The 27,959-nt window shown below is 35.0% G+C and overlaps 1 protein-coding gene across 6 annotated transcripts in view; it reads left to right on the top strand.

Moving 5' to 3' along the window:
• Nucleotides 1-27,959, top strand: part of LRRC40 (leucine rich repeat containing 40) — a 67,417-nt gene that overhangs the window by 399 nt on the left and 39,059 nt on the right. For 3 of the 6 annotated variants that reach the window (XM_078332228.1, XM_078332227.1, XM_017974834.4), the window contains exons 2-5: nt 12,261-12,421; nt 19,634-19,815; nt 21,628-21,701; nt 24,294-24,423. In XM_078332228.1, coding sequence (XP_078188354.1) covers nt 12,328-12,421; nt 19,634-19,815; nt 21,628-21,701; nt 24,294-24,423 — 480 coding nt within the window. In that variant the 5' untranslated portion in view covers nt 12,261-12,327. The remainder of the gene's footprint in view (nt 1-12,260; nt 12,422-19,633; nt 19,816-21,627; nt 21,702-24,293; nt 24,424-27,959) is intronic. The other 3 variants (XM_035251858.3, XM_017974833.4, XM_002750952.7) reach the window with 1 other exon arrangement.

Genomic DNA, 27,959 nt, shown 5'->3' with positions numbered 1-27,959 from the left:
AAATTTAAACCGGGCGCTTTTTGGGATTCCCACATTCTTGTGGGATGAACAACATAATATGTGACGAAACTAGCTATCAGATCACAGGCAAATCTTTTATTTCTTTGGCCCTTATTTTACTCCTCTTATTTTGATCTTCAAGGGCACTTACCAAAGCTAAAATTCTATATTTTATCTGCTCCTTTGTGAACCTGCACTGTTCCCTGCCGAGACGCCCTTCTGAATGCAACTGTGCAGAGTCCTAATTACAAGGAACAATGAGCATATTTTCTAAGGTGAAGATCAGGATAGATGCCACACAAAGTGTTTGAATGTGGGGACATCCTGAGAAACCTGGTAAAGACCAACAAACACAAATCTGGTTACCCTGAATAAATGGCCGGATGCTCTTCTGATTGTCGTGTCTGTGTGTGTGTGTGTGTGTGTGTGTGTGTAAGAGAGAGAGGGAGGGAAATGGAGAGATAGAGAAATAGAGCCTTCTTCCTGTAATGTTTTTCTTCATTTGTATTTAGGTTATAAGACTGATTAAAATCTTCCATTTTTCTTCCAATGATTGCTTTCTTATTGTGACAATTATAAAGTAGATTAGGCAAACAAATACTTGCTGGATGAATAAAAGGACATATGAAAAAGAATCCCTACTCTGCCAAAAAGAGTTTTCGACCAATGGGAACATAGCATTTTCAAACTACAGTTGTGCATATATATATATACCTGGCTTCCCCAAAACCTGGAACATTTTTCTCTAAACTTGCATACTTAGGTATCGTTACTAACACTCTGTTCTCTTGCCTGTTTAATTTTTAATAGCATTTATTACTATCAGAATTTATATCATTTATGTTTTTTGTCTTTTCTACCCTCCAACGAAAAAGTTAATTCCGTGAGGTCAGTGAGCTTTGTTTTGTTCATTGTTGTATTTCTATCACTGAAAATAGTGCTTTAAAGTATTGATATTTTCAGTGATAGAAAATATTTCTATCACTGAAAATAGAGTCTTCTTAAATATTGTAGAAGCAATAAGTAAATGAATGAGTATTCTGAAATCATAATTGGTGTGCTAGAATGTACTTACTGACTAGACTCAGGTGGTTTAGTCTGTTAAACCTTAAGAGAGCACATGGATTTTGACCCGTAATGATATGGATAAGAACTGCTTATGTTCTTGTTGTGTAATCAGAACCGAACACATTACCTGGCACATAAAATGATTTTAAATGAGTGAATAAACAGTATTTCATAGGAGGGAAAAATATAAATGGGAGAAGTATTTGTAGCTTTTATATAAAAAAGGAATCCCTCTTACCATAATATAGAAGGTCTTTCCCTGTCTGGCTGTGTGTATCCTTCAGTTTCGTCACTTGTCACTGAACCTTTGATAGGCAAACCAGTATAATTCTGAACTATTTGTGGTTCCTTACGGGGTCGTGCTTATCTTCCTATTTTTGCTCACATACATTGAGATGGTTAATCACTCTGTGCCCTAATTTCTCATTTATTATGCAGGAATAATAACAGGACCTATTAAGGTTTAAATTAGATAATATGAGGTAAAGTGCCTGGTATATAAAAAGTACACAGTACAAATTCACCATTGCTGTCACATGGCAGTAACCTTGGAACTGGTTTCCTGGAATTTTTGCTTTACATCTCACTCTTGCTACTCCAGAGACTGAGGCAGGAGGATCATTTGAGCCCAGGAGTTTAAGGCTGTAGTGCCCTATGATTGTACCTGTGAATAGTCACTGCACTCTAGCCTGGACAGTATGGTGAGACCCTGTCTATAAACAACAACAACACCAACAACTACCCTCATTCTCTAAATCCTAGTGTCACTACCAAGAGTCATTTTTCCAAAACAGATATTGTATCACTCAGAACATTCAATGACTTCCCATAGCCCAGAAGATAAAGTATAGGTAAAAGTTTTTAGTGCAGCATATGAAAGCCTTTCTAAACTTTTCCCTTTACTATTTTCTGTGGCCTCTTTTCAGCATCCTATACTTTAATAATGACAGTAGCTCATGCCTGTAATCCCGGTACTTTAGGAGATTGAGAGACAGGAGGATCACTTGAGGCCAGGAATTCAAGACCAGCTTGGGGCAACATAGTGAGACCGCATCTCTAAAAAAAAAATCAAAGAATTAGATGGGCATGTTGGTATGCGTCTGTAGTCCTAGCTACTTGGAAGACTGAGGTGGGAGGATCGCTTGAGCCTAGGAGTTCGGGGCTGCAGTGAGTGCTATGATTGTGCCATTGCACTCCAGCTTGGGCAACATAGTGAGATCTTGTCTCTAAAATAATACTCATAATGATACTAACAAAAATTGCCTTTCCCCCAAACAACCATACTTTAAAATTTTTTAAAGAACTGTTTTAATGAAAGTTGAGCAGATGGTACATTATATTCCCATATGCCCTCTGTTTTCAGCTTCCAGTTTCCTGTTATTAACATCTTGCATTAGTGTAGAACATTTGCTATAATTGTATCAATATACAGTATTATTAACTGAAGTTTGTTAGGGTTCATTCTTATTGTCGTACAGTTCTATGAAATTGACAAATGCAGGTAACATATCCACCATTAGAGTATCATACAGAATAATTTCACTGCCCTAAAAATTCCCTGTGCTCTACCCATTCATTCCTCACCCATCTTCCCCTGAACTGTGGGCAATCACTGATCTTTTTCTTGTTTCTGTAGTTTTACCTTTTCCAGAATATCTCATAATTCAAATCATACCAGTATGTAACCTTTTTGAACTGATTTTTTAATTAATCAGTATGCATTTAAGGTTCAACCATGTATTTTTGATGACCTAATCATTTATTTCTTTTTTTTGCTGAGTAATATTCCATTGTATGGATGTACCATTTTGTTTATCCATTCACCTTTTGAAGGACATCTTGGATACTTCCAGTTTTTGGCAATTATGAATAAAGCAGCTGTAAACATTCATGTTCAGGTTTCTGTCTGGATATGTGTTCAGCTCATTTGGGTAAGAGCCTAGGAGCATGATCATTGGATCATATGATAAGATCTTATTGTTGATCATATTTGTCTTTTTATGCCACTTGTTTCTGCTCAGTAACTGATTATTCAGTGCATAAGTGACATATATAAATAGACTGGTGGCTTGTTGGTTATGATTCTTAAATTTTGTGTCATATGAAGTCTAGATAAATGCTGCAGAGGTGTTTTTGACCTGGTCAAATGTAATTACAGAAAGTGATTATATCCTTTTCTGATAAACTTTTACTAACTTGTCCCTTGTGCTGATGCCTTGCACATTACTGTATTTTAATTTATGTTAATTTAAAAAGTCTTATCTTTATTTTTATTCCCAAATATTATTACCTCACATTATGAATTGCTTTCAAAAGATATTCAGTTTGTTTTTTTTTTATAGACAGTCTTTATGCTTTATGTGTCACCCAGGCTGGAGTGCAGTGACTCAACCATGGAGCCTCAAAGTCCTGGGCTCGAGCTATCTTCCCTCCTCAGCCTCTCAAGTAGCTAGGACTACAGATGTGTGTGCCATCAAATCCAGCTGTACTTCTTTTATTTTTTGTGGAGACTGGGTCTCACTATATTGTCCAAGCTAGTCTTGAACTCCTGGATTCAAGCGATCCTGCCATCTCATCCTCCCAAAGTGCTTGGATTACAGGCATGAGCCACCATGCTACACTCAAAAGATATTTTAAGACATGGCTTCTTTCAGATTGCACTCTCTCTCTTGCTGTCTCTCTTGCACGCACGCTCTCTCTCTCTCTCTCTCTCTCTCTCTCTCTTTCTATATATATATATATATATGCAATAAGATATTTTATGTGAAATATATGAGATAAATATAAAACGATTTTGTATGCTATAGGGAGTTACACAGATACTTATTCAAATAGCATTTATTGTTCATCTACTATCTATGTTTCTTCCAGATATAGTTGTAGAGGAAATAAAGATTAATGACACTTTCAGTTTATAGTCTCATAAATGTTTTAATGTAAGCTTTATTTATTATTAATAATTATATTTGTTAAATAATATAAATTTTCATGTTATATTTTAATTTTTTCTCTCTCTTCACATTTACATAGTCATATTTGTAGAGTAGAGTTTTTTCTGTTCCTTCTTTTTTTAGAGGTAGGGTCTCATTCTGTTGACCAGTCTAGAGTACAGTGACATAATAGTTTATTGAACCTTGAATCCCTAGGCTCAAGTGATCTCCCACCTCAGCCACCTGAATAGCAGGGACCACAGGCATGTACCATTATGCCTGGCTAATGTTTAAACCTTTCACAGAGATAGGGTCTTGCTATATTGTCCAGCTTGGTCTCAAATTCCTGGTGTCAGCAATCCTCCTGCCTTAGCCTCCCAAAGTACTGGGATTATGGGTATAAGCCACTATACCTGATCCCATTCCAGTTATTTCTCCATTGAGGAAACAAAACTTAGTCTTTAATTTTTACATATATAATGAAAAGCAGTTAGAATTCTGTTGTTTCTTGCTCTTAGATGGTAGCCTCCTTAAATACAAATTTTCTTAATGGAAGCTGTACAAGGGCAGTGAGGGATTTTATTAACCTGATAGGATTATTAACTAGACCGTTAACTCAGTCCTGTACAGTGATAAAGAGCAAACAGGTAAACATGTATAGGTATAGTACGTCTTAAGGGTATTAACTTTTATCCATAACTGGAACCTGGTTATTCTTTGGGGTATTTAGGAATACAGTTGACCCTTAAATAATTCAGGGATTATAGGGCTGACTCCCTTGTGCAGTCAAAAACCCATGTATAACTTTTGACTCCCCTGAAACTTAACTACTCATAGCTTACTGTCGACTGGAAGCCTTACTGATAACATGAACAATCAATTAACATGTATTTGTATTTTATATGTATTATATACTATATTTTTGCCAAACTAGAGAAAAAAAAGTTATTAAGAAAATCATAAGGAAGAGAAAATATATTTACTATTCATCAAGTGGAGTGGATCATCATAAAGGTCTTCATCCTCATATTTTCACGTTGAGTAGGCTGAGGAGGAGGAGGAAAAGGAGGGGATGGTCTTGCTTTCTTCTCGACAGCAGCGGCAACAGAAAATGCATATATAAGTGGACCTGTGCAATTCAAACTCATATTGTGCAAGGATAAAGTGCACTTTCTTCTTGTAGGCTCTAATTTTTTTTTGAAAATGCTGTTTATTATTTTCTTGTTTATAAAAGCATGTCTGCTGTAGAAAGATTAGAAACTATATAGAAAAGCATAAAAAGTGAAGAAGCCAGCCAGCGTTAATCACTGTTAATGTTTTGGAGATTTTTCTTCTAATACTGTGTGTGTGTGTGTGTATGTATAAATTGACTTTACTTTTTATTTAATTTGGTTTATTTATTTATTGAGACAGCATCTCACTCTGTTGCCCAGGCTGGAATGCAGTGGTAAGATCACAGCTCACTGCTGCCTTGACTTCCTGAGCTCAAAAGTGATCTTCCTTCCTCAGCCACCCAAGTATCCGAGACTACAGCCATGCGCCGCCATGCCTGGCCAATCTTTATATTTTTTGTAGAGATGAGGTCTTGCTATGTTGCTCAGGCTGGTCTTTAACTCCTGAGCTCAAGTGCTCTGCCCATTTCAGCCTCCCAAAGTGCTAGGATTATAGGCATGAACTGTTGTGCCTGGCCCTACTTTTTATTTTTAACAAATTTGGAATTGTATTGACTCCTGTTTTTCTGACTTCTATTTGTACATTTTATTTTTTAATTTTTTGTTTGTTTGTTTGAGACGGAGTCTCTGACACCAGGCTGGAGTGAGTGGCGCAGTCTGGGCTTACTGCAATCTCTGTCTCCTGGTTCAACTGATTCTTCTGCCTCAGCCTTCCTAGTAGCTGGGACTACAAGTACACACCACTACGTCTGGCTCATTTCTTGTATTTTTAGTAGAGACGAGGTTTCACCGTGTTGGCCAGTATGGTCTCAATCACTTGAGCTTGTGATCTGCCTGCCTTGGCGTCCCAAAGTGCTGGGATTACAGGCGTGAGCCGCCGAGCCCACCCTATTTGTACATTTTCATTGTCACTTGAAAAAAATCTTATTTTTAGTGTCTGTATGATAGTCCATCTTATGACTACATATGTGTCCATAATAGTCCATCTTATGACTATATGTGATAGGACTAATTAATATATATTAATATTTGAACATTCAAATTTTGTTAGCAATTTTTAAGTATCCATTCTGAGTATCAGTTCTATAACTTATTTAGAAAGATATTCTCAAATAGAAATAATTGTTAATAACCAACTTCAAAGAAAAATATTGTATGTGAAAGTGACAACTCTTTATGAGCAGCAACATGAGAAAATATTGTCAGTTTGGTTCAATACAAATGTAGTTCTTTTTCACTGGACTAGATAAAATGAAGATGGAGTTGTAAAGGAGGTGTTGATTGTTACTTTCCAGTTGCATGACCATGGCAGAAAAGTAGTGCAGGAAGGTTATTGAATGATTATCTAAAACCGAGGAAAAGTAAAAGGTGCCAGAGTTCGGACCAAAAGAATACTGTTAAGTTCTAATGGAAACTGTACTGTTGATCTGAAAGACAAATTGGTAAGAGGACAATTCATTAACCAAGCCGTTAAAATTTGCTTGGAAACCAATTATTTCAAAGGGAAGTATGGGCATAAGGCTATCCTGCCTTATTTTGTGGAGAGCAGTTTGGTTAGTTTTTGTTTGTGTAATTAAGTAATTAGGTCTAGGGCACCAAAGCATTAATAAAACATACTGTTTTAGGGTAATGAGAATTTGCCTTATTCAGTATGTATAGTTTGTTAGGACAGAATAAAAAGTGTGACACAGGGTCAGGTGTGGTGGCTCATACCTTTAATCCCAGCACTTTGGGAGGCCGAGGCAGGCAGATCACTTGAGCCTAAAAGTTCAAGAGCAGCCTTGGCAACAAGGCAAAACCTTATCTCTACTAAAAATACAAAAATTAGCCAGACATGGTGGCACATACTTGTATTCCCAGCTATTTGGAAGACTGAGGCAAGAGGATCACCTGGGTTTAGGGGGGTTGAGGCTGCAGTGAGCTGTGATCTGACCACTGCACTCCAGTCTGGGCAACAGTGAGATCCTGTCTCAAAAAATAAAAAAGTTAACACAAACTATATTTACTAAGGTTTTAAATAACCATCTTAAATCTATATAAACCATGTTCTGTTTTACTATTTAGCTTCATTCTGTACTTTGACTATTGGTGGTTTAATAGAATTTGTGATATTTCTAAATAGCTAAAGAGGATTAATCAAAGTATCCAGGATATTTTAATAACACCTAATTCCAAAAAAAACTGTGCTTCCAGGTAAGCTGATTGTTAAAACAAGCTAATTCTTAAACAATTCTTAGAAATTAAAGCAAGAGGAAAGTCCATATATATGTATATATGTATGGATTACATATACACATACACATATATATACATGTGTGTTTATGTATGTGCCAGAATCTTAAGATGAACATTTAATTTTTTTTATTGTACTTTAAGTTCTGGGGTACATGTGCAGAACGTACAGGTTACATACGTATACATGTGCCATGGTGGTTTGCTGCATCCATCACCCCGTCATCTACATTAGGTATTTCTCTTAATGCTATCCCTCCCCTATTCCCCCACCTGCTGCTAACCCTCCTCTAGCCCCTCACCCCCTGACAGGCCCTGGTGTGTGATGTTCCCCTCTCTGTGTCCATGTGTTCTCATTGTTCAACACCCACTTATGAGTGAGAACATGCAGTGTTTGGTTTTCTATTCTTGTGTCTGTTTGCTGAGAATGATGATTTCCAGCTTTATCCATGTCTGCAAAGGACATGAACTCATCCTTTTTTTATGGCTGCATAGTATTCCATGGAGTATATGTGCTCCATTTTCTTATCCAGTCTTTCATTGATGGGCATTTAGATTGGTTCCAAGTCTTTCCTATTATGAACAGAGCCACAATAAACATATGTTTGCATGTGTCTTTATAATGGAAAGATTTATAATCCTTTGGGTATATACCCAGTAATGGGATTGCTGGGTCAAATGGTATTTCTGTTTCCACATCCTTGAGGAATTGCCACACCGTCTTCCACAATGTTTGAACTAATTTGCATTCCCACCAACAGTGTAAAAGCATTCCTATTTTTCCACATCCTCTCCAGCATCTGTTGTCTCCAGATTTTTTAATGATCGCCATTCTAACTGGTGGGAGATGGTATCTCAGTGTGGTTTTGATTTGCGTTTCTCTAATGACCAGTGTTGATGAGCTTTTTTTCATACGTTTGTTGGCTGCATTAATGTCTTCTTTTGAGAGGTGTCTGTCCATATCCTTTGTCCACTTTTTGATGTGTGGGGTTTTTTTGTTTGTTTGTTTTCTTGTGTATTTGTTTAAGTTCTTTGTAGATTCTGTATATTAGCCCTTTGTCGGATGGGTAGATTGCAAAAATTTTTTTCCCATTCTGTTGGTTGCCAGTTCACTCTAATGATAGTTTCTTTGGCTGTGCAGACGCTCTTTAGTTTAATTAGATCCCACTTGTTTATTTTGGCTTTTGTTGCCATTGGTTTTGGTGTTTAAGCCTAGGTTTTCTTCTAGGGTTTTTATGGTGTTATGTCTTATGTTTAAATCTTTAATCGATCTTGAGTTAATTTTTGTATAAGGTGTAAGGAACTGATCCAGTTTCAGCTTTCTACATATGGCTAGCCAGTTTTCCCAACATCATTTATTAAATAGGGAATCCTTTCTCCATTCCTTGTTTTTGTCAGGTTTGTCAAAAATCAGATGGTTGCAGATGGGTGGCATTATTTCTGAGGCCTCCATTCTGTTCCATTGGTCTGTATCTCTGTTTTGGTACCAGTACCATGCAAACATTTAATTTTAGTCTATTAAAATCTAGGGAAGTCTTTGTGTTTGGATTACAAGACAAGGAACTAGATTGTTAATTGAAAGTCCTATTCCTGTTTCTTGATTCATTAAAATAATTGTTAAACTTTAGTGCCTCAAACTCTCGAACTGTATATGTCAAGTTATTATTACCAATGTCAGCTTTTTTGATAAATTAGTGCAAATTTAAATTATTCCTGTATTATTGTCATACTCAGCCATTTGCATTTTAATATGTTTCTTAAGTAGGAGAGGAAAAGGAGGAGTTAGATAACAAATGAACATCCTCTGTCTTAGATACAGTCATAGGAAAAAACCAGACTGGGAAAAATGGAATTACAGTTTCATTAAGACTTATCCTCATCATAAAGCTGAATGGACTCTCAAAGTAATAAATTTGGATATATTTTTCTCTCACAGAGATTGGTAAAAATGTTTTCCTTTTCATATGTTAAGCATTGTTTCATTTTTCTTACAGTGTCCTTCTGGACTTGAGGACAGAACAGTTCCCATTATGCTTTCTAACTTAATAATGGCTCAGATGGTGTAAATCACAAAGATATATCCCTTTGAGTCAAACTCAAGTTGCAACTAAGTTGAAGCTTTTCATATAACTCTATATCTTTGGGATGTATATTTGTGTGTATTTTTTATTAAAATTTAAAGATAATCTGAAAGTGAGAGTACAGTATTGTGCTTTGCCAGTATGAGGTTCTTTAATACATGAATCCGTTGGTGGCCATGAATAAACTGTAATGGAGAAGACTGGAATGTTTATTGATGAGCTTTCCCTGATTTTTTACATAGTAGTGATTTGATTTCTTGGTTTATTCTTTTAAAGTGCTCATAATTGGTTATTCAGTGAATAACATTTGTAGGATAAGCTGTTATCATCAGAATACTACCCTAAACCTAGCATAATCCTTTTTATGCTACTGTTGTTAGGTCCCAGCCTTTAATTGTCAATGGGGATCTCTCATTTAATCAACAAGAAAATTGGGGACCAGAGAATACCATGTTAAGGTTACTGACCAATATGATTAGTTGCAGGGTTTAAACCACAACCTTAGGTCCCGGACTCTTAGATCAGTGGTTTGAGATACCATACTGTGTATCATAATTTAACATGTTTACTGTTTTTTGGAAGACTGAAATTGACATAGGCTAGAATATGGACCTTAATGGGAATTGGGTATGATTTTCTGCCTTAAGGAAATAGTTATTATCATTACTATGGGTGATCGTGATGTCTATGTAATTGTCTAAAAAAGTCAAAAAAAGATTTTTAAATCTCGTGGTTTGTTGCTCCTATAGTTTACTGGCTACACATTTTTTTTTTTTTTTTTTTTTTGAGATAAGTATCACTCTGTTGCCTAGGCTGGAGTGCAATAGTGTCATCTTAGCTCACTGCCCCCTCCACCTCCTGGGTTCAAGCAATTCTCCTGCCTCAGTCTCCCACGTAGCTGAGATTATAGGTGCCCATTGCCATGCCCAGCTGATTTTTGTATTTTTAGTTCACCATGTTGATCAGGCTGGTCTCGAACTCCTGACCTCAGGTGATCCACCTGCCTTGGCCTCCCAAAGTGCTGGAATTACAGGCATGAGCCATCGTGCCTGGCCACATTTTTTTTATGCTTCTTTGCAAACACCATTTTAAGCATTTTTAAAATTTCTTCTCTGTTTCTTTATCCACCCATATCATATAAATATCCTCCCCAAATTAGATAGTTCTCTGTGATCAACCCATTTGTGAGTCCTCATTTCTGTAGTTAGCTGTTACCAGTGGAAAAAAGAGTAAGACAGTTTGCTTTAAAAAAAAAAAAAAAGCTGGGGAAGGCTGGGGACCAGGTATGATTGCTCATGTCTATAATCCCAGCACTGTGGGAAGCCAACATGGGAGGATCACTTGAGCCCAGGAGTTCGAGACCGGTCTGAGCAACATAATGAGACCTTATCTCTACAAAAAACTTAAAAATTAGCTGGATGTGGTGGCACGTGCCTGTAGTCCTCATAGTTCTAGCTACTCTTGAGACCGAGGCAGGAGAATCTCCTGAACATGTGAGTTCAAGGCTGCAGTGAGCTATGATCATATCCCTGCCCTCCAGCCTGGGTGACAGTCTCTCAAAAAAAAAAAAAAAAAAAAAAAAAAAAGAATAAAAAAGAAAGAAAATACATCTTTCCCGCCCCCGCTCCCCCAGTGCCTGTTGAGGGCCATGTCGTCTATTGTGGAAGCTTGTACTCAAGTTGGCTTTTTAAATTTTAAATAATCAAAATTAAATAAAATTAAAAATCAAGTTCATCAGTTACTTTAACTACATTGCAATGCCCAGTAGCCATACATGGCTAGTAGCTATCATATTGAATAGTGCCAATGTAGGGTATTTCCATCATTGTAGAAAGTTCTATTAAGCAGTGCTGCTTAAGGATATTGTATCTACCCTGTGATATAGATTATATGTGTATATTTTTCCCATAGAATTGCTTTGATATATTACATCATCTCTATTTAAAAATTATTCTTTTTTGGGGGTTAACATTATTGAAGTATCATTTACAAAGAGTATATTGCATCCATTTTAAGTGTATAGTTCAATGAGTTTTGACAAATACATGCAATCATGTAACCACTACTGCAATCAAGATATAGAACATTTCCAACATCTTTAAAAGTTTACTTGTACCCCTTTGCTGTTAGTTCTACTGTTGGCTCCACGTAACTACAGATCTGTTTTTGGTCAATGTAGATTAATTTTGCTTCTTTTACAATTGCATGTAAATGAAATAATACATTTGCAATTTTGTTGTTGCTGTTGTGTTTAAGGCTTCTTTTGCTCAGCATCATGCTTTTGAGGTTCATCCATGCTGTTTACATTGGTTGTTCTTTTTTTTTCTTTTATGAGACTGGTTCTCCCCTCTGTTGCCCAGGGTGGAGTGCAGTGACACAATCATAGCTCATTGCAACTTCAAACTCCTGGTCTCAAGTGATCCTTCTGCTTCAGTCTCCCAAATATCTGGGACTACAGGTGTGTGCCACCATGCCTGGCTAATTTTTTTCTTTTTAATAGAGACAAAGTCTTGCTATTTTTCCCAAGTTGGTCTCAAACCCCTGAGCTCAAATGATCCTCCTGCTATGGCCTCCCAAAGTGCTGCAATTAGGGACATGAGCCACCACACCCAGCAAGCAGTTTTTAAAATTGTTGAATAATAGTTCATTTTATGTATAAAATTCAATTTGTTTATCCATTAACCTGTTGATGGACATTTGAGGGGTTTCCAGTGTTGTTCTGTTATGAATAAAATTGCCATAAGCTTTCTTGTATAGTCTTTTTTTTTTTTCCTTAGAAAGAAACATTTCATAGGACCTTACAAACAGAAGGCATGTCTGTGTCTTGAGCAGTGGTGGGATAAGATGGTGGAGCTCTGTGCCTCATGTACAAGTCTTGGTGTAGACATCATTTCTGTTGAATCCATACCTGACAATGGAATTGCTGTATTGTATAGCAGTAAGTATACGTCCTGGCATGTAATCCCAGCACTTTGGGAGGCCGAGGTGGGTGGATCACTTGAGGCAAGGAGTTTGATACCAGCCTGGCCAACATGGCGAAACCCTGCCTCTACTAAAAATACAAAGATTAGCCAGATGTGGTGGCACACGCCTATAAGCCCCGCTGCTTGTGAGGCTTAGGTAGGAGAATTACTTGAATCAGGGAAGTGGAAGTTGCAGTGAGCCAAGATTGCGCCACTGCACTCTAGCTTGGGTAAGGAAGTGAGACTCTGTATCAAAAACAACCAAAAAGCATTTATTTAACATTATAAGAATTCACCAAACTGTTTCCCACTAGCAACATTTGAGAGATTCAGTTGTGCCACATCATTACCAGCACTTTGTATTTTCAGTCTTTTAAATATTAACTATTCTTGTGGCTGTGTTGGAGTAGCTCCTTGTGGTTTCAATTTGCATTTCCTTTAAAACTATTGATGTTGAGCATCTTTTCCACTGCTTGTTAGCCATTTATATATCTTCTGTTAAGTGTTTGTTCCAATTTTTGTCTTGTTTTTAAAAAATGGATTTTTATTTTTGAGTAACAAGACTTTGTATATATTTGCGATATAACTCCTTCTCAGATATCTATCAGTATCTATCTAATATTTTCTCCCAGTGTAGCTTATTTTCTTTTTTCTTTGTTTTTTTTTTTTAATTTTTTGTTTTTTCTTTTGTTTTCTTATTTTTTTTCCTTTTTTTTTAAATTCTAGCTTATTTTCTTAATGGTGGCTTTAGAAACATGTAAGTTACAAATTTTTATGAAATCCAGTTTATCAGTTTTTTTTTATGATTCACTTTTTTCTGTTTCAGGACTTTTTTTTGCTCATCTGAAGGCTGTGAAAAATTTTTTCCTCTATTTCTTTTGGAATTTTTATAGTTTCATCATTTATATGTAAGTCTGTTCCATTTGGAGTTAATTTTTGAGTGTGTCACAAGATAAAGGTTGAGGTTCATTTTTATAGTTTATTTTATAGTTATTCCAGTACCGTTTGTTGTAAACATGATTCATTTTTTATTAAATTATATTGGCACTTTTGTTAAAAACAAGTTTTCAATATTTTGTTGTGTGGAATTTTTTTCTGAACTTCTTTTCCATTGACCTATATGTTTATCCTTATGCTAACACCACGCTATCTTGACAAATGTAGCTTTATGGTCAGACTTGATATAAAATACTATCAAGCCTCCTGTTTTGTTCTTTTATTTCAAAATTGTTTGACCTAATTTAGTTCTTTTGCATTTCAGTACACATTTAGAATTGGTTTGTTAATTTCTACAGAAAAGCCTTCTGGGATTTTTGTTAGGATTGTGCTGAATCTGTAAGTCACGTTGGGGAGAAGCAGCATCTTTCTAATACGGAGTCTTCCAAACTGTCATATGTCACATTTCTCTACTTAGCTAGACCTTCTTTAAGTTTTCATAGCAAGGTTTTGTATTTTCATATTACAGATCTTGTACATATTTTGTAAATATAATACTATTTCATGATTTTGGATGTCTTGTAAATCTTTTAGCATTTTGAAAAATTTTTATTTGATTGTTATTACATAGAAACTCAGTTATTTTTCATATTGAGCTTGAATTTTGTGACCTTTCTAAACTCATTGATTGCATATAATTTTTTTGTAGATTCCTTAACACTTTGTACATAGATGATCATGTTATCTGTTAATAGGGACAGTTTTACTTCTCGTCCAGTCTGAATGCCTTTTGTTCCTTTTCTTTCTTTCTTTTTTTTCTTTTTGTCTTACTGCATTGGTCAAGACCTCTAGTAAAATATTAAAGTAGTAAAAATAAGCATCCTTGCTTTGTATACTGTTTTACAGAGAATGCCCTGCGTCTTTTACCATTAACTATGATGTTAGTTTTAGGTTTTTCACAGATGCTCATTTTAAGGTTGAAGGAGTTCTCTTTTTCTCAGTTTTTATTGTTGAATTTTGTCAGACTTTTTTTTGTGTGTTTCTTGATAATCACGTAGTATTTCTCATTTTTCTGTTAATATGGTAGATTGTATTGATTAATTTTCAAATGTTAAAGCAGCCTTGCAGCTTTAAGATAACTCACATTTGGTCATGATGTATTATCCTTTATATAGAATTGATAAATTTGTTCAGGGATTAGGGTCTATAATCATTAGATATTTTGGCCTGCAGTTTTTGTTCTTTTCTCTTTTAATGTATTTATCTGCTTTTGGTATCAGAGTAATGCTGGCCTTATAAGATGAATTGGGAGCTGTTCTTTCCTCTATGTTTTGAAAGAATTTATGTAGAATTAGTATTACTTTCACTCTAAATACCTGCTAGAATTCACCAGTGAAAATGTCTGCTTGGGCCGGGCACGGTGGCTCACATCTGTAATCCCAGCACTTTAGGAGGCTGAGGCGGGCGGATCACCTGAGGTTGGGAGTTTGAGACCAGCCTGACCAACATGGAGAAATCCTGTCTCTACTAAAAACACAAAATTAGCTGGGCATGGTGGCATATGCCTGTAATCCCAGCTACTTGGGAGGCTGAGGCAGGAGAATCGTTTGAACCTGGGAAGTGGAGGTTGTAGTGAGCCAAGATCGCACCATTGCACTCTAGCCTGGGCAATAGAAGCAAAACTCCATTTCAAAAGAAAAAAGAAAATGTCTGACAGGGATTTCTTTGAGGGGAGTTTTAAATAGTTAATTCAGTTTCTTTAATACATGCAAGGCTACTCTCTATTACTGTTGTGCTTCTTTTCTATTCCAGGAATTTATCCATTTTATCCAAGTTGTTGGATTTGTTGGCATAAAGTTCTTCATAGTATACCCTTATCCTTTTAACATCTGTAGGCTCTATAATGATATTATCACTTTGATTCCTGATTTTGATAATTTGTTTCTTCTTTTTCTTTCTTCATCTGTCTAGCTAAGGGTTTATCAATTTATTAATCTTTTTAAATAAATATTTTTTTATTGCTTTTTCTTTGTTTCTGTCTCACTGGTTTCCACTTTTTATTTCCTTGCTTCCGCTTTCTTTGGATTTTATTAATTCTTTTTTCTATGTTCCTAAAATTGTAGCTTAGATCATTGTGGGATGGGGTTATAGATGAAGCAACACTACTCATGTGCTGATAATTGTTAAAACTGGGCAATGGACGCATGGAGTTTTATTCCATTATATATTTTTTTAAACATTTATTTTAGGTTCAGGGGTTCGTGTGCAGGTTTGTTATACAGATAAACTTGTGTCACAGGGGTATGTTATACAGATTATTTTATCACCCAGGTACTAAGCCTAGTACCCAGTAGTTGTTTTTTTCTGATATTCTCCCTCCTCGCACCCTCTACCCTGAAAAAGATCCCAGTTCTGTTCCCTTCTTTGTGTTCATGAGTTCTTATCATTTAGCTCCCACTTAGAAGTGAGAACATATAGCATTTGGTTTTCTTTTCCTGTGTTAGTTTGCTAAGGATAATAACTTCCAGCTCCGTCTTCCTGAAAAAGACATGATCTTGTTCTTTTTTATGACTGCATTGCATTCCATGGGGTATATGTACCACATTTTCTTTATCCTGTATGTCAGTGATGGGCATTTAGGTTGATTCCATGTTTTTGCAATTGGGAATAGTTCTACAATGAGTATTTGTATGCATGTGTCTTTATGCTAGAATAACATATTATTCTGGGTTTATACTCAGCAATAAAATTGCTGAGTCAAATGGTAGTTCTGTTTTTAGCTTTTTGAGAAATTGCTGTGCTGCTTTCTAAAATGGTTGAACTGATTTACACTCCTGTCAACAATGTGTAAGCGTTCCCTTTGCAGTATAGTTTCAGGATACAAAAATCAATGTACAAAAATCACTAGCATTTCTATACACCAACAACAGCCAAGCAAAGATCCAAATCAGGAAGACAGTCTCGTTCACAGATGCCACAAAAAGAATAAAATACCAGAATACAGCTAAGAGGAAGGTGAAAATATCTCTACAGTGAGAATTACAAAACACCACTCAAAGAAATCAGAGGTAACACAAACAAATGGAAAAAACATCACATCTCATGGATAGGAAGAATTAATATCATTAAAATGGTCATACTGCCCAGAGCAACTTACAGATTCAGTGATATTCCTATCAAACTACCGATGACATTCTTCAGAGGACTAGGAAAAAAGCTAATTTTAAAATCCATGTGGAATTAAAAAAGAGCCCAAAGAGCCAAGGCAGTCCTAAGCAAAAAGAATGGAGTTTTTTTTCATTATACTTTTTAAAAAAACATTTAGTATAATGACTTCATTATACTACTCTTTAAATTTATGTATATGTTTGAAATTTTATACAATATCCAATTCCATAATAATTTTTTCACATTTATATGTTATTGACATTCAATTTTACATTGGTAGTTTCTATTTTAGATATTGGTAAACTAATTGTAGGATAGCTCCACAGAATTTCTTAGCAATTAAGACTATATGCTTTTAAGTGGTTCTTATGGGACAGTTGCAACAGTGACATGAATCTTGATGTCTGAAAGAAATTGGGATACCTCAAAAACAATTAATGGTGAAAAGAATGAGTAGTAAGTAATTGTGAAAAAGCAACTGGATCTATGTTCAATAACAGTATAGTATCAACATGTATCTGCCCCTTGATAGTTCCCACAAAGACCAAGTTTGTTAACAAAAATATCTGAATAATAATAAAACATTAATACTCATTTAGTGTAGTTGATGAGTAGGTCACAGGTATTTTTATTATGTTTTGTACACATTTCTTGTTATCTCCACCTTTCTCCATCCAAAAAAAGACATTTGTCATTACAATGCTTTTCAGGTATAATGGCCTTAATGCACCCATGTATAGATGTCAGAAAAAAATGCACGCCCAAACATTCTACGTAACATCTTTAGGAGTAGAATTGTGCATCTCACATAATTTTTTCTATATATCTTCTTCTTTAGTGTTTTTTGTATTGTGTTTTATCTTGCCTTTTTTAGTCTGGAGCTTTTTGTGTGCGACTCATATTATATGGCACATAAGTAGGGTTTTTTTTTTTTAAGAGTCACATTTATTTTTAGTCAAATATATCTATGACCACATTTCTGTTGGCTGCTTTTTTGTCATTAAATTCACATGCCAATTACTTGGTTGATCTCTGTTTCTCATTCCTACTCAACTAATTATACCTACATACCAAAATAATAATGATGATGATACATTGTGTGGTGCTTTGACTTGCAAATTAGTCAATAATGGCGAAGATATTTTATGTGGCTCCACTTTAAAAATAAACCTCCATCCATAAACAGAAACACAGGTGGATTCATATTCTATGTTGTTAATACTTAATGGAGATTCAGTGGTAGAAGAGTAAAGTGGAGAATACCTAATCAAACATAAGGAGTAAGAGAGGTACCTTGTAATTTATTTTAATATGAATGTAGATAGCTCATTGTTTTTCTTTCTCTTGTTTTTCAAGTTATTTTTTTTAGAGACAGGGTCTCACTTTGCTTCCCAGGCTGGAGTGCCACGGTGTGATCACAGTTACTTACTGGACTTCGAAGTCGTGGGCTCAGGCAGTCTTCCTGTCTCAGCCTCTCAAGTAGCTGGGATTACAGGTGTGTCTCATCACACCAGCTGATTTTTTTTTTTTTTTTTAAGACAGAGTTTCGCTCTTGTTACACAGGCTGGAGTGCAGTGGCGCGGTCTTGGCTTACTGCAACCTCCACCTCCTGGATTCAAGCGATTCTCCTGCCTCAGCCTCCCGAGTAGCTGGGACCACAGGTGCACGCCACCATGCCCAGCTAACTTTTGTATTTTTAGTAGAGACGGGGTTTCACCATGTTGACCAGGATGGTCTTGATCTCTTGACCTCGTGATCCACCCGCCTCGGCCTCCCAAAGTGCTGGGATTACAGGCTTGAGCCACCGTGCCCGGCCTAATTTTTTTTTTTAAGAGATAAGGTTTTGCTTTGATGCATAGGCTGGTTTCAAACTCATGGCCTCAAGTGATCCTCCCACCTTAGCCTCCCAAAGTGCAGGGATTATAGCCCTGAGCCACTATACCTGGCTAGCTTATTTTTTTAAGTGCCTTTCAGGGACTTGGCTTTGCTTCTGCAACACCATTTTATCTGAACACGTTTTATCTGATTAATCATCCAAAACTGCACTTAAGTGTCCTGAATCTGAAACTTCGACTATACCTTTCTGTTTAATCTCTGATGGTTTTGAAATGATAGTCAGTGGCAGCAAGGTATAACCAATTTTTGCCTAGATTAATACCAGCGTGAAGTTCTCCATCATCCCTATATGTAGTCCTACTTTTAACGAGGAGCAAAGAACTCTATTTAAAATAGTTTTGCGACAACATTACAGCATTCTACCTTTGGAGCTTTAAGTTATTCCTGCTCAGTTTGTACAGTCTTATTTTCTATACGGGTGTTGTCATTTCCTGTAATAGGGTAATACAGTGTTGTGTGGTGCCGTAAGAAATAAAATTATATGTTAGATAAAATAGATAGTAGTTACTGGAGTCAGATATTTCTCCCAAATATTAATGGAAAGCAAGAGGATATATCACTGCCAGGGATTGAGTCACATCTGTGATACTTGACTAACTTTGTAACCCTGGCCAAATTATACATTTTCTTTGTGCTCTATTTTTCTCATCCATCAGTTTTGGAATAGTAATAACATCTACTTTGCAGAATTGTTCCAAGGCTTAAATGAATTAGTATGTTAGAAATATCTGTAAGTGTTAGCTATTATTACTAGTTCTTTCTGAGTCTTAGTCTATTCTTCTTTTCTAAAAGTTATTACATATAAATGTTGATTTCCGTGCCTTCTCTGTTAAACTGTTAACCTGATGGTAGAATGGATTCTTTATTTGTCTTATATACTTACCATAATGTGCTCTGCAGTATATGTGCTGTGCAGTGTATATAAACCTAGTAAACATAGTTGAATGAGGGTTAAAGTGAGAGCTAATATGTAGAGGACATATTATCAGTATATAGTATTTTTAAATAAAATCAACTTTCACTCTAGTTATAATTATTGCTATTTAACTAATTTTTTGTTTTAGAAAATGTTTTTCAGTAGATAAATGGAATGGCTATTGTAAAAGCATGTCACTTTATATCGAGTTCTTGTTTTCATCTTTTTTTTTTTCTTTTTTCTTTTCCTGGTGTGGTGCTGGTGGAACTAGTGCCACAGTGTGTCTGGAGGATAAATGTTGATATCCCTGAGGAAGCTAATCAGAATCTTTCATTTGGTGCCACTGAAAGATGGTGGGAGCAGACGGATTTGACTAAACTAATAATATCAAACAATAAACTTCAGTCACTTACAGATGACCTACGACTCCTGCCTGCACTGACTGTTCTCGATGTAAGTTGACTGACTATAAATATGGATATTAATTAAAGAGACTATGAAGCTAAATTTAGGCTTTGATAGCAGAAAACCTTTCATGTTTAGTTGGTAAAATGCAAGGACGGATAATAAATTATTGTGCTAGGCATAGCATAATGGTTAAAAGTGCAGGATCAGAACGCCAGGTTTATAATTCTGACTTTGCTACTGAATAGCTTCGTGACTTTAGGAGAGTTACCTCTTTGTACCTTAGTCTCCACATCTGTAAACCAAGACTGCTAGTACTACCTATTTAAAAAATTAGTTTGTAGAATTAAATGTGTTAATGAATATAAACAGAATCAATATTCAACAAGTGGTTATTTCTGCTTTTTTTTTGTTCTTATTATTACTATTTTGCACAGGCAAAATAGTGGTGTGATTGTGGCTCACTGTAGCCTTGAACTTATAGGCTCCAGCCATTCTTCTGCCTCAGTCTCCCAAATAGCTGAGGCTATAGGTGCACGCCACTACACCCAGCTGCTTTTTTGTGTGTAGAGACGAGGGTATCACTGTGTTTCCCAAACTGGTCTTGAACTCCTGGCCTTCAACTATCTTCCTCAGCCTCCCAAAGTGTTGGGATTACATGCATGAGCTACTGCGCCTGGCCTATTTGTTACTATCTTTATCATTATTATTCTAGATACTAAGGCAAGCCTATATATATATGTATTTATATATATATAATGTTATATATATAGCGTTTTTATATACATATATACATAACATCAGAGAGCTGTATATATATATGTTGCCTTCAACCTCATTGAGTTAAATTATTGAACTTAAATTTTTGTGTTTTTATTTAGGGATTCTTTTTAGTCTTTTGTTGCCATGTCCTGTGGTAAAGTGAAGCATGAAGTATATATTTCAGAATCTGTAGGCTTCTGCTATACTTTACTTATCAACATAAGAAAATCCTCCAATTCATGTGTAGAAAAGTAGAATCTAAATAGATTAATTTTTAAGGAACTTTTTATTTTCATTGTAAAATGAATGGATTGGCTTACTCTAAGGTTCTTCCTACCTTAAAAAAGACGATTCTGTGAGAACATGAGACAAATCCCTCTCTCTTTTCTCATATAATTTTTGTATATATTGACATAAATCTTATCAGAGAGTGGTTTTTAGTTTCTAACCGCCTCGTCTCTTCTTTGAAACAGAAATTCTACTCAATGAGTTGAGTAGAATTTTTCTTAGTATAATATTTAAAGTGGATGACTTAACATTTCATGATTTCTTTCTTTCTTTCTTTTATTTTTTGAGACAGGATCTCACTCTGTAGCCCAGGTATTTTTGAGACAGGGTCTCACTCTGTAGCCCAGGCTGGAGTGCACTGGCACAATCTGGGCTCACTGCAGCCTTGACCTCATAGACAAGCGATCTTCTTACTTCAGCCTCCTGAGTAGATGAGGCTACAGGTGTGCACCACCACACCTGACTAATTAAAAAAAAATTTTTTTGTAGAGACAAGGTCTCACTAATTTGCCCAGGCTAGTCTCAAACTCCTGGGTACAAGCGATTTGTCTTCTTCGACATCTCAAAGTGCTGAGATTACAGGTGTGAGCCACTGCGCCTGGCCTCACTTCATGATTTCTGAACAGCCATTTGGTCATCTTCAAACCGTTCTACATGCAAAACAAGTATTTAGAATAGTAGTTCACTAGTTCGATTTGTTGCCATTGAATTTGAAGAACAGGAGATTATTGACTAATAGTTTTCTACACTGGCAAAGCTTATATATTGTTAATGATAAGACTATCAACTTTGTCTTTTAAAAACTTTTAGATACATGATAATCAGCTGACATCCCTTCCTTCTGCTATAAGAGAGCTCGCAAATCTTCAGAAACTTAATATCAGGTAAAAATTAAGCTTATTTATTTCTGTTATTGCCCTTATAATATAGCCAAGTCTGTTTTCTGGAGGTAAGCTAACTGGTTTGAGGGAAAATAGTCCCTCCAAGTAACAACAGTCCTTATTTGGTGGAAAACATGAAAGTACCATTGGTCAGCAAAAAAATATATACATAAAGAGGTGCTAATTATTAAGAACTCCATTAGAGTATCTTTCCCTTACAAGTTAAAGGCATAAATGTAACCTGTAAAGACAAGAGTGGAGAGAGTTGAGAGGAAGAGAACAGGCAGTAAATTTAATAGTCTTTAAATGTATTTAACATTAAAAAATATCTTTGAATTATCTCAGAAAGTGGTTAAAGCAGAATAAGAATTTTAAGTTTTAATTCTTTTTTAAAAAAGTTTTAATTCTTAGTTTGTATTTTTTTTCTTTGTTCATGTTAGCATTACCCCCATCTTTTCTGGTTTTACAAATGTATGGCCAGTTGATTTTCTTTAAAAGCTTAAAATTTTTTTCTTTTATAAAACAATTCTTAGTGGTTATTTTAGTAAACCTCTTTGTTGACATCTCAACTTTTAAGTTACCTTGATATTCTAAAAAATATCTAAACAATAAGGAAGAAATGTAAAACAAATCTTTCATAAATGAAATATTTCATAGTTTTTATTAGTAGTCGTTTTTAAACTTCTCCAAGGACTCCTGGGGTTTTGTGGATATATTTTTTTAACTGTTGTGGATATACTGGTACATGGGATGTTCAGTAGCAAAGGTTCTAGCTAACTGTTTGCTCTCTGATAGATACCCAGAATTTTAAGGATGAATAACTTTGCCTTATGTTTGTTTATAGACACAGGCTATGGGAAAGGAGACTTAAAGAGGTTTTATTTTGAAGCAGAAATAAACAGTTTATGAACTTAAAGCATAGTTTGAAAAACTGTGACTTATAAAACAGAGTTGCAGATCTATATAACAATATAGTCAAGTCTGTATTCTGGCGATAAGCTAACTGGTTTGAGGGAAAATAGTTGTGCCAAGTAACAGTCCTAATTTGGTGGAAAACATAAAATTATCAATGGTCAGCAAAAATATATATACATGAAAAGGTGCTCATTATTTAGAACTCCATCAGAGTATCTTCCCCTTACAAGTCAAAGGCATAGATGTGGCCTGTAAAGACAAGAGTGGGGAGAGTTGAGAGGAAGAGAAGAGGCAGTAAGTGTTGAGTGACGTGGCTTAAGTTTTAAATTCTATACTTAAGAATATGTAGGTGTGTTCTCAGTGAAGAAGTTTTTAAAAAAAGAATATGAATCTTAGGATGGAATAATTAGGTAAGAAAAGGAGGTGGAGGAAATGCATAGCTAAAATTATGTCTCTGCCCAGTTAGATCCCTATCAAGTGTGCAAAGATTTTAGCTAAGTAACCAATAATAGTAACTGACTTAACAATATTATTGGTTCTTGTTTTAAAAGACACCTTTTGACTTTTTTTGTCCCAACTAGTTTTATTTTAGGGTAATTTAGGGTTATTGTAAGCACCTTATATTTCTCATTTTCCCCGTTACTTGTAAAGTAACTGTATATGGAATGAAAATAGCATGAAATTCATAAGTGAATATTTAAGTTGTGGCAAACCTGGGAACTGGTTCAGTTTTCTTTTAATTATCATGGAGTGTATCATCTCCATGATTTGGGACTTCTAAACCATTAAGCTGAATATCTTTATAGAAAGGCTCAACTGAAAAGAGCAAGTATGAAGAAGAGTGGAATTGCATATTACATTCAACTTGACATGCTAGGTCCTCAAACAGAAATAGCTATTTTTGGCCTTAAAGCCTAATATCTGTATTAAGATGTAACTCCATTGTAGTATATGTGTGCATATAGTTTTGTCAAAATTCTAAAAATCAGTTATATATTAGTCTGTTTTCATGCTGCTGGTAAAAACATACCTGAGACTGGGAAGAAAAAGAGATTTAATTGGACTTACAGTTCCACATGGCTGGGGATGCCTTAGAATCATGGTGGGAGGTAAAAGGCATTCTTACATGGCAGCAGCAAGAGAAAAATGAGGAAGATGCAAAATTGGAAACCCTTGATAAAACCATCAGATCTTGTGAAACTTATTCACTATAACAAAAACAGTATGGGAGAAACTGTTCCCATGATTCATGTTACCTACCACTGGGTCCATCCCACAACATGTGGGAATTATGGGAGTACAATTCTAGATGAGATTTGTGTAGGGACATAGCCAAAGCATATCACTGTATAACAAATTAAGAGTCTAGTATGTCCCTTCACATTGCGTGTCCAATCAAGAGTTGATTATAAGCAAACAATGAAAAAAATAACAAATTATTCATGTTTGGTTAAAAGCCTTTCTTTCTTTGTTTTTCTTTGAAACCCCAATGTGGTTACTTTAGATTACTATTATTTTTAAAGAGTACATATTTTTGCATATGAATTTTGATATGGACTTAAAGTTAGTAACTATATTTGATTTTTATGAGTCTAGTGTCATTGGTTAGCAAGAAATGCCTTTGATAAATATTTATTGTATTGCCACTAAATTATTCATCATTTTTTAATCAACCAATAGCCATAACAAACTGAAAATACTCCCTGAAGAAATTACAAACCTAAGAAACCTGAAGTGCCTGTACCTCCAGCATAATGAACTAATTTGTATATCAGAAGGATTTGAACAACTTTCCAGTTTAGAAGATTTAGTAAGTTGTGATTTTCCAATTTTTGTATAATTTGGGGCTGGTTGGATTTTTCATCAGGCTGAGAAATTAGATATGTGATTGAAACTGTGGGAACACAGACAGCTGATTTTATGAGTAGATTATGAGAAATGTGCATTTCAGTTACATTGCTCAATTTATCATTGCAAATTTGGTTTTCCTATATTATGAAATCAACTTTAAGTTTTAATTTAGGTAGAGTGTAGGAAAGGTGCAATGAAGATTACTTTGTTATTCAGAGCCTTTTACTGCCTAGCAGAATAGAGGAAAGTTGTCTTTAGCATATACCAATTTCTTTTCTATGCCCATTTCCATTTCCTTCTTTATATTACCTGTGGCCCTTCTGCCCTCTGAGTGTCTAGGTAATTCATTAAAGGTCTGCCTTCTCTACTTTTCAAAATGGCCACACCTACTGGCAAAATTTTAATTCTGTTGTTTCACTTAAATAGAGACAAACATAAAACAATAGAAATGTTAATTTTAGTCAAATTATTATTATTATTATTATTATTATTTTTGGGACAGGGTCTCACCCTGTCGCCCAGACTGGAGTGCAGTGGCACAATCTCACTTATTGCAACCTCCACTTCCCATGTTCAAGTGATTCTCTTTCCTCAGCCTCCTGAGTAACTGGGATTATAGACATGCACCACTACTGCCCGGCTAATTTTTATATATTTATTAGAGATGGGGTTTCACCCTATTGGCCAGGATGGTCTTGAACTCCTGACCTCAAATGATCCACCCGCCTTGGCCTCCCAAAGTGGTGGGATTACAAGCATGAGCATCCAGTAGTATTATTAAGAATAATAAAAACAACAGGCATTTCTCTTTGAGTGTTACATATTGCAAGGTAGGTAGTTTTATCTCCTAATATAATAAGAAAGTAAGACTTATGAAAAAGGAAATTTGGAGCTGGGTGTGGTAGTTCATGCCTGTAATCCTATCACTTTGGGAGGCCAAGGTGGGTAGATTGTTTGAGCCCAGGAGTTTGAGACCAGCCTGGAAAACATAGCAAACCCTGTCTCTATAAAAAATACAATAATTAGCCAGGTGTGGTGGCACGTTCCTGTACTCCCAGCTACTGAAGAGGCTTAGGAAGGGAACTTGTCTGAGTCAGGGAGGTTGAGGCTTCAATGAGCCATTATTGAGCCACTGCACTCCAGCCTGGGTGACAGGAGACCCTGTCTCAAAAAAAAAGAAAGAGGAAAGAAAAACAGAAAGGAAGAGAGAAAGAGAGAGAAAAGAAAAGTTGTCAAAAATAACGCAACTAATAAATAACAACATTAGAATTTGAAGTCAGTTTGACTCCAAAGTGCATCCATCTCTTTTTTTCCATTTTACGACCAAAGGAGTAAGATTACATTGCAGGCCATACCATCTGAAAGACTTTAGCTGTATCAAATCAAAGGTACTAATATATAATATCTACTCCACATAGTGAATTAACATTGCATTGTTACTCTTTTCCTTTTTACATGTTTTGGAAAACTCCTGTCATTTTAGTCTTAAATTCTGTTTTTCATTAAAGGAAGAAATTATTCCTTTTACTTCTATTTTGGCTGTGTGTACATCCTCCTTGATATTTTCCTCATTTGCTCTAGTGTTCAAAAATCAAAATATGTACTCTTCTCAACCATTTCTTCAGTGTCTTCTTGTTTTTCCACATGATCAGATTGGAAATAAGTTTGGAAAAGATTGGAAATAAGTTTGGCTCAGATTGGAGTTAGGTTTGGAAAGTAAAAGGAATAGGTAAATAAAAATGAGTGGCAAAGGAGGAAGCCATCAGCTTTTCTTATAAAAATTGGTGGTTAAAGGTAGCAGTGGATTTAAACAAGAGTCCATTTGGAGTTGAAAGCCGAAAGGAAAATTTAAATAAAATTTCTTCTATCCACTTTACTTGTTCCCAGAGACTCATTTGCATAATGAAAGGATGTTTCATTTCAGAATTATGTTTTACAGACTCAGTATCAAATAAATCATAAATGCGAGCAAAAATATATTAAAATGGATTAAACTTATAATAATTTAAAGTAGTAATATTTCTTAAAGTTATATAAAAACTGCTTAGCACAATGCGGCTAATTAAATATTTGTTAAGGGAATGACTTGCCATACATATGGATTAATTTATATAGAGTGTATTTATGTTTTATATCTAACAATTACTAACTGCAGTAATTGTTCAATTTCATTAGTAATTTCATTTAGAATTTACAAGGAAGTTTATTAGAATTATTTGGGTTTTAAAAAATACTTTGAAAATTTCTGAATTAAGTTTTTCATTAGTAACTTTATTTTAGGCTTTTCATTTTGGAATAATTTTAGGTTTATAGGAAAGCAAATATAGTAAAAGAGTTCTCATATACCCTGCATCCAGCTTTCTATAATACTAATGTTTGATATAACCACTGGATATTTGTAAACACTCAGAAATTCACATGGGTACTCATTAAAATGCAGACTTTAGATTTTTCCAGTTTTTCCACTAATATCCTTGTTTTTGTTTCAGAGTCCAGTGCAGGATACCACATTGCATTTAGTGTCAGTAACTTTTGATATTAGAAAATACTTATTTATTAGCAGTCTTTTGATTTTTAGAGTTTTTAGTATTAGAGTTATAGAGTATGTTATGTTGTATGTTGATTATGATAATATATTATTATTATAAAATAATTATGACTACATTTTTAAAAAAAGATTTTATCCAGTGTTTTTACCTTTTTCCATCTTCTCAGTTTCGTCAGAGTTATAAAATGTTACTGTTCGATTAAATGAAATTGTTTAGTGTTAAATTGTTTAATGTGATATTAAATGAAACTCTTCAGAGAATGGTTTGAAGTCATTATTTCTTTTTTATTGTTGCCATTAACACTACTTAACACTGTGCTGCTATTTAGTGGAACACTTTACACCTAATCTGAGTGTTATAAAAATTACCTGATCATAACAATGTCCTTTAAAGGGAGTTTTTTATAAAAGTTCTCTCATAATTATTTAAAGAAAAAACAGAAACATAATAATTTAAAGAAACATTGAGGTATAGAGATTAATTAAGCAATCTTGAGTATATGAAGAGAGAGGATAGACTTCTGGTCCAGTCAGATCTGACTTGCTGAGGTCAGCCGAAGAACCAACAGAAAATACTTTTTTCCCTCCAAAATATGAATGACCATTTTTTCAGCTTTATTTTTCCTTTTCTAAGAAAGTCTTCTTTCTTGCAAAGATGTTTTTTATTTCATATGATAGTTTATTAATAATATGCCTAATTCGTCATAGGTATTCGATAAATATTGGATGAACAAATGAATTTTTGCATTGAAAATATGATGCATAATATGGCATGACTTAGTTTTAACAGAAACCATTATGTAAAATATTTTTGAAGTTAGAATTCATTAATATGCTGTCTGCTACCATTGATGAACATATAGTGTGCCTGCAGATATTGAAAAAGAATACTGAAATGAATGATAATCTGTGAAATTTTCAGTGAATGAGGGTTATACAAAACATAT

This window comes from Callithrix jacchus, chromosome 7, assembly GCF_049354715.1.
Source record: "Callithrix jacchus isolate 240 chromosome 7, calJac240_pri, whole genome shotgun sequence".
Classification (NCBI taxonomy): Eukaryota; Metazoa; Chordata; class Mammalia; order Primates; family Cebidae; genus Callithrix; species Callithrix jacchus.
Note: the sequence above shows the minus strand (reverse complement) of the source record. Positions and strands in the feature narration are given on the sequence as shown.